Here is a 7,286-nt window from a genome sequence, read left to right as displayed (position 1 = left end):
CAGACTGACAGACAGCATCTGTGAACTCTGACATCTTTCCTGAAGTTCAACAAATAAAATTGTAGCTTCCATTTGTTCTGTCCTGAATTCAACATCCTTCATTTGAACTGGAGTCTGATAATGACTTTGACAGATGGTGGAGAATAAACTCATGGTGGCACTTTAACATTTCCCTATCTCATTCTTTTATCTTTATAGCTTGTAAATGACTCACTTCAAAAAAAAACAAACAAAAACAAAACAAACAAAAAAAAAAACTTCAGCACAACAAGCTGAACAACTTGAAACAACTTGAAAAAAGTCTTGGATGAAGTAGGATGGATGAGTATACTAAAAAGATTGGGATGAGAAGAACTATTAAATTTTGCTGTCAGACATCTATTAAGCCATGTTCTGTAAATCATACACACTTGAATTTCCTATCTATCTATCTATCTATCTATCTATCTATCTATCTATCTATCTATCTATCTACCTGAAACATGATAAAGTTAAATATGGTAAGAAAGAATGTTTTACTTCTTTACTTTGCCAGGCGTCATTCATGAATGTACTTTTTAAAAAACATATATAAATTTGCTAAATACATTTTTTAATGAATATATGAGGATAAATGTTATTCCAGGTGAAGGGGTCAAGCAAAATGGAATTAAACAATGTTGAAACAAATCTTATGAATCCATAAATATATTTGTCATATCTTAATAATCTTTGGAAAGGTATTTTCTTCCTTTCACTCGGATTTGATAAAGCTGTCACTTAAACTGAACAGACTTTTTAACACAAACCTGGTGTGTGTAGGTGGTTCTCAGCTGCAGTCCTGAGAAGGGAAAACATGCTCACATTATGTTTTTTTTTTTTTTTATTATTTATTTATTTGAGTAACATGATAAAATAAAACAAATCAAAATCACATCAACAAACAGAAATACAATGGTGGGACTCAAAGGGAGCAGGTGGAAGTTCAAAGAACTTATAACAGTACCCCCCCCCACCCCCACCCCCCCGTCCTGCACAATCAACAATCCAAAGTAGAAGAAAACAAAAATAATTTGCACAAATAGCGTGCTCATTCAATTTAAGGATAGCAACAAAAAACTGCAAACAATTTGCACAGTAGTGTACTCATTAAGTAAGTCTTTCTCAGGTGTTAGCCATTTAATTATTCTGCATATTTCCGCATAAAATAATTTTTATATGTCTTTTTAAATTGCCCCAGTTCCTTACAGGTTTTAATATCATTTTCTAAATTATTCCATAGGTCCACGCCACACCTGGTTATACACATGCTTTTTCAAGTTGTTCTAAAGTAAGGTTTTTTTTAAGTCCATCTGTCCTCTCAAGTTATACGTCCCTTCTCTTGTACAGAACATTTTCTGGATATGTTCTGGGAGTATATTTACTTTAACTTTAAAGATAAATAAGTTAGTCTTAAACTCTATTAGGTCCCTGAATTTTAAGATTTTTGACTGGAGAAACAAGGCATTTGTATGATCACGATAACCAGCTAAATGAAGGATCCTAATTGCTCTTTTTTGCAGTTTATACAAGACATCTGTGTTGCTTTTATATGTATTTCCCCAAACTCCAGCACAATATGTTAAGTGGGGTAGGATGAGAGCACAATATATGGTGAACAGGGATTTCTTGTCAAGGATATACTTGGATTTATTCATCAGGGCCACGATTTTTGCCACTTTAGTCTTGATTTTTGAGATGTGTTGTTTCCAACAGATTTTATGGTCAAGGGTTACACCGAGAAATGTGTACTCATAGACTCTCTCAATGGAAACATCGTCAATTTGAATTTGGATTTGTGGATTTATGTTACGATGTCCAAAGAACATAATTTTTGTCTTTAATATATTTAAGGACAGTTTGTTTAAGGCAAACCAGTTTTTCAGCTTACCCATTTCAATTGTGATCTCTTCCATCAATGTTTTCAGGTTCTCCCCTGAGCACAATATTGTTGTATCATCAGCATGTTTATCTGCTCTTCATATTTACTGCAACACTGAAGTCCTGCTATCATGAACACCCCATTACAAACATCTCATGTTACTATATTATACCAATGATGCACTGATACCACTGTTGCAGAGGATGAGTAGGAGTACAAACCTTTAGTTACCTGCTGATAGGGAGTAGCGATTACCAGTACTTACTGATTGCGATAAAGCCTCATCGTACTCCATATGAAAATGATATGTTAAGGCAGATCACACAGGAGACAGGTGAAACGCTCTGCCCTGTGAGTGCTGTGGACCAGGGCCATTCAGCTCCAGGCTTCGAGGGCCGGTGTGCTGCGTGGTTTAGGTTTCTGACTGCATTGACAGGTCAGGAGGACAGAATCAGTGGCTTCATTGGACTCTCATTATCTCCAACATCGCTCGTCCTCTGTTGGACCCTGCGGGTGACGCTCTCCGTGCAGAACCTGGACTGGATACCCGTCGCTGGTATCGGTACTAGTGCATCCTTATATTTCCATTATCTAGTTGCCAGTGTTGTGGAGCTGATTTCTTGTAAACTATAAGTACATGACGAATAGAGACGTGTCGTGTGTCTCTGCTCAGAGTCAGAGCCCGGCACCGCCTGCCACACTCTGCTCATACAACAAAGAAATACAGCATGATGCTCGCTCAGCTGTTCAGGTCTTTATGAAGCTTCACACAGAGTCTCATCAGACCCGAATCCACACACACATGACCCTGACACCAGTCACCTCAGTGATAGGACTGTGTGGAAAACAATGTTCTTCTGTCCTGATTTTACACAACAAGCTGTATTAATCACTGGAGCAGGAGATCTAATCAATGCTCTTGTCTCTGCTTATCTGGACATTCACTATCTAGTCCTGAATGGAACGAGAGAAACGCAGCACTTTGGACATCATGCAATCCCCCAGACACCAAGCATGTCAAACAGTCTTCACAGAGGGACTCACACAGGAGGACCTGTAAATCCTGCTGTCACCCTGCTATCGTGAGCACCGTTGTACATCAGCCGGGAGCAGCAGAAAGACATTTTCTGGTCAAGGACGATCATATAACCACTACAGTGGAAGGATGAACTCTACAGTATGTCTTTCTGGAACATCAGTCCAGCTCTGCAGTAGATAAGCCAGTCAACATGCTGTGAAGTGTTTTACTGATGCTGTAGCATTATAATGACATTTTTATTAAATTAGCACTGAACATAACTGGTGCCTCAGAATAAAATAATCCTTGTTTTCACATTTTTCCCAGAATACACTTTATTGCTTCATTGGCATTGAAATTAAAAATGAAAGGAGATGATGAGCAGATGAAATCAACATTAGATGAAACGAATATTAAATAAAATGTGAATATGTGAATTTCATTTAATGTGAATTAAATGAAATGTGAATACCCCAGGGCTGACAGAGCCCTGGGGTATTCACTGTGAGCCAGTGAGGGCTCTGTCAGGGCCCCTGAACCCTGCACTGCCCAGATCGCGTCAGTAACAGGCCAAACTCACAGATCCGGTGTGTGTCTGGACGGACCACAGAGAGCTTCACGTCACTTCAGTGACTGTTCAACACATTCATGTCTTCATTCATTTACACCAGGCAAGTTGTTCAGGGTCAAAATGAGCTCTTTCAGCAAGACCTGTTGAAGAACGACAGTATGGACAGTGAATGTTTAAGAGTTGAAATCTCTCAGAAAAATGTCCTCTCCTCATTTCACTTTTTATATATTTATTTGTATTTAATGTTTCATCTTGACAGAGAAAGCTGCTTGTTTGATAGAGTTCTTTGTCTGAAGTTCTCTGTCTCCCTGCAGCAGCAGCTCTCTCTCCTTTTTATTGGGGGCAATAATCTCGTCGGAGGTTTTAAAGCTGCTCCGTCCTGCAGACACTCTGTCACTGCAGGAGGAAGCTGTCCAGGTAAATCAAACACTCTTCTCCACGTCTCAGTTCAGCAGTGCTGTAGACTTCACCTCCTAATTCATCCTTAAAATATCTGATACCTGCTTGAAAGTAATGTAGAATCTGTAATCTCGCTCCGATTTTATCAGGTGAGGCTGTCGGTCATTGATTTACCGGCTCTTCAAATAATGATCCGCAGTTCATTTCTTGATGATTCGTGTGGATTATATCTTTCATTTATTCTGTGTGGATGACTTTCATTCTTCTGAGGTTCCGAGTTCTTTCCTCTGTTGAGGAACACATGAACACAGGCAGCGTGGAGCAACACATAATTACTAAAATAAATACCTATTCTTACACCTGTACCAAATGGCTCCATAACAGTGTCATATGGATCGAGATGATAACTTCAAATTGATGAATTACAACTTTAAATGAACAATAATGGCTTTAAATGGGTTGATAACTGCTCGAGCAATACAACATTTGCCCATTTGATTTATTATGAATGTCACTTCTCCAAGCATGAGTAAAATTCAAAGAAACTTAATTCCAAACATTGTGTCTTGTTCTGATCAAGACGGGTCCAGATTCTCTCCTAACAGAGCATCAGAGCATCAGAGTCTCACTGAAAGCTTAATGGTGACTGAAATATTTGATTTATCCTCCATATATTGATCACAATTTCATGTCGACTCTCCATCTAATCTGATTCCATTTCACTTACAAAGAAACACAAAGAACTTTTTACATTTTTGTGAATTTGTTTGTTTGAAAACTTGTTTTACTATCATGTTCTTGAAGAGACAGAAAGAGTTTGTGGTGTGTGTGTGTGTGCGTGTGTGTGTGTGTGTGTGTGTGTGTGTGTGTGTGTGTGTGTGTGTGTGTGTGTGTGCGTACGTGTGTGCATGTGCGTGCGTGCATGTGTGTGCTTAACATTGTGTGAGCTGTGTGCAGATGGGGTGGATTGTTGCTGTTGTGATCGCCGTGCTGCAGCTCAGCAGACCGTCGCTGCAGGAGGATCCTCTGTGGGCCGAACTGGAAAAGGCCAGCAGTGAGTTCTTCTTCACTTGATGCCAACCAGCAGTTCAATGCACAGGACAGCTCTGTGCTCGTCGACAATGAGCAACAGTGTCAGTTTAATCTATGAGGCTCCAGTTGTTGAAACACTTTGTGATGAACATGTCTCTGAGCTGCCTGCAGCCGGACCCAGGAGGGACCTTCTGGACAAACATGAGAGTCAGTCCAGTAGGGATCAAGGAAGTGATCTCACCAAAGCCTCACTGTTTCCTCCTCCTGATCCGTGGCTCAGCAGCACCCCCTGCTGGCCTTGCACAGCTTCACTCCTCAATCCCAGACAGAATAACCTGTTTCTACATAGACTACATGAAGCTGGAGCTGCTTCCTCCAAATCTCCTCTGCTTATTTACAAAGGGTTAGAAGGGTCACATAGGCAAAACTCTTGTGAATTTGTGCTAAATGCTGCAGAAACCTTGTGTTCTCACAACTGACACATCATCTGGAAACTTCTCTAAAAGTTCCATTTCCAGGATGACCTTTTCTGAAATAAATAGAAAGAAAAGGTTTTTTTTTTTGTCAATATGTTTCATCGAAAATTTTTCCATATTAAAACACACACACACACACACACACACACACACACACACACACACACACGCGCACAGTCTCGTATTTCTATCCTTGTGGGGACCGTCCATTGACTCCCATTCATGTCTAGCCCCTAACCCTGACCCTTACCCTAACCCTAACCCACACCACAACAAAGCCTAACCCTAAAGAAATGTTTTTGCACTTTTACTTTTTTCAGTAACAACAACATGGTCAAGAAAACACTGTTTCTCCTACTTAGGACCGGAAAAAGGTCCCCACAAGGCACGTCGTTCCACGTTTTGCTATCCTTGTGGGGACATTTGGCCCCAACAAGGATAGAAATACGAGAACGCACACACACACACACACACACACACACACACACACACACACACACACACACACACACACACACACACACACACACACACTACAAAAAAAAAAACAGGTGACCAGTGCAAAATCAAATAATAATGTTAGTTTATTAGAAGTTATGCTGCCCCAACAGAAACTGACCCAGATCTTTCCAAATTGTCAATTTCAGCGTAGCACTGATGTGAAAGGAAAGTTTTAAGTTCTCTGTAATTAACCTGTAATCATGATGTTCTGGTATCACTGAAATCAAACTGGGCTCCACGTGGCTCCTGCAGTATCATGAGTCTGACCTGGATTTTTTTTCCCCTCCTTCTTGTTTTACAGAGCTACAGCTAAACCCCTTACTTGAAAATGTCGTCCCCTCCAGAGAAAACACCAACGCTCCAGAGCTTGGAGTGATTCCTGAAATGGAGACGACCTCCCACTCCTTCCCCATGTATGATGAGCATGTGAACCTCAAGTGGGTGGAGTGGAACGGTTCGCTTCCCAATGGTGTCGTTGCCATCTTCAACGGCTACACTGAACGCACAGACTACGTGTGCAAGGTGAACTGTGAGGCCGGCTTCTACACGCCAAGCAAAGGGAGCTTCTGTCAGTACCCCTACGCTGATAAGGAGTACGCTTCTTCCAAGTTTGACCTGCTGGTCAACGTGGACCATTTCGAGTTCCTGCAGTGGGTGGAAGATTCATATGGATCTGTCCCTCAGTACGCCATCAAAACTTGTCCCAACTCAGACATCTACGTAGGTAAGAACAAGTATGGTTTAGGTAAAGTGGCGAGCCAACACGAGGCCTTCTTTCTCCCATGGGAGGGTGATGAGTACTGGTACAAAAGCTATCAGGTTCTGGCCATCAACGGGGACAGCTACACTCAGCACATTTCTCACGTGGAGTACGCCATTGACCAGATGGAGCTGTTCCACTATCCTCCAGAGGCCCTGAAGCTCGCCAAGGTCACCAACCTAGAATGCAGAGACGTGACCAAGATGGTGACGCTGGAGAAGACCAGCACCATGGAGAAGTTCTGGGACATCGGCAGGGAGACCCGCAATGGCTCTGTGTCCACCATGAAGGCCAAAGTGCCCATCCTCGGTCCAGGGACGGTGGACTTCACCAAGGAGCAGACAGTCACCTTCTCAGAGGGGACCACGATGGTGGAATCCATCAGTCACTCGGTCTCCGTCGAGCTGGTGGTCCCACCCAACCACTCCTGCTCGGTGAGAATGGACGGCAGGAAGATGAAAGCCGACATCCCTTTTACAGGCAGACTGAGCAGGACCAATCACAACGGAGACACTCACTGGACTCACCTGACGGGCACCTACGATGGCGTCAGTGTGGGGGAGATCAACGCTGTGGTGGAGAGGTGTCAGCCAGTGACCGATGCTGTTCCCTGCTCCACCCTGGAGTGA

General features: G+C 42.2%; 1 protein-coding gene across 1 annotated transcript; it reads left to right on the top strand.

The window, feature by feature from the left end:
- The first annotated feature begins 4,845 nt into the window (after nt 1-4,845).
- LOC115397816 (natterin-3-like) lies at nt 4,846-7,286 on the top strand. The gene is made up of 2 exons (XM_030104287.1): nt 4,846-4,942; nt 6,199-7,286. Exons 1-2 carry the CDS (start codon nt 4,846-4,848, stop codon nt 7,284-7,286), a joined length of 1,185 nt encoding a protein of 394 aa, XP_029960147.1.

Source organism: Salarias fasciatus, chromosome 12 (assembly GCF_902148845.1).
Source record: "Salarias fasciatus chromosome 12, fSalaFa1.1, whole genome shotgun sequence".
In the NCBI taxonomy this organism is placed as follows: Eukaryota; Metazoa; Chordata; class Actinopteri; order Blenniiformes; family Blenniidae; genus Salarias; species Salarias fasciatus.
The sequence above is the reverse complement of the archived record's forward strand: the minus strand, read 5'-3'. Positions and strand labels throughout refer to the sequence as shown.

Excerpts from the sequence above, each read along its gene's own strand:
- LOC115397816 (XM_030104287.1), top strand. The coding sequence starts at position 4,846 with ATGGGGTGGATTGTTGCTGTTGTGATCGCCGTGCTGCAGCTCAGCAGA. Across the intron at positions 4,943-6,198 it reads CGAACTGGAAAAGGCCAGCA|AGCTACAGCTAAACCCCTTA; the intron begins GTGAGTTCTTCT and ends CTTGTTTTACAG.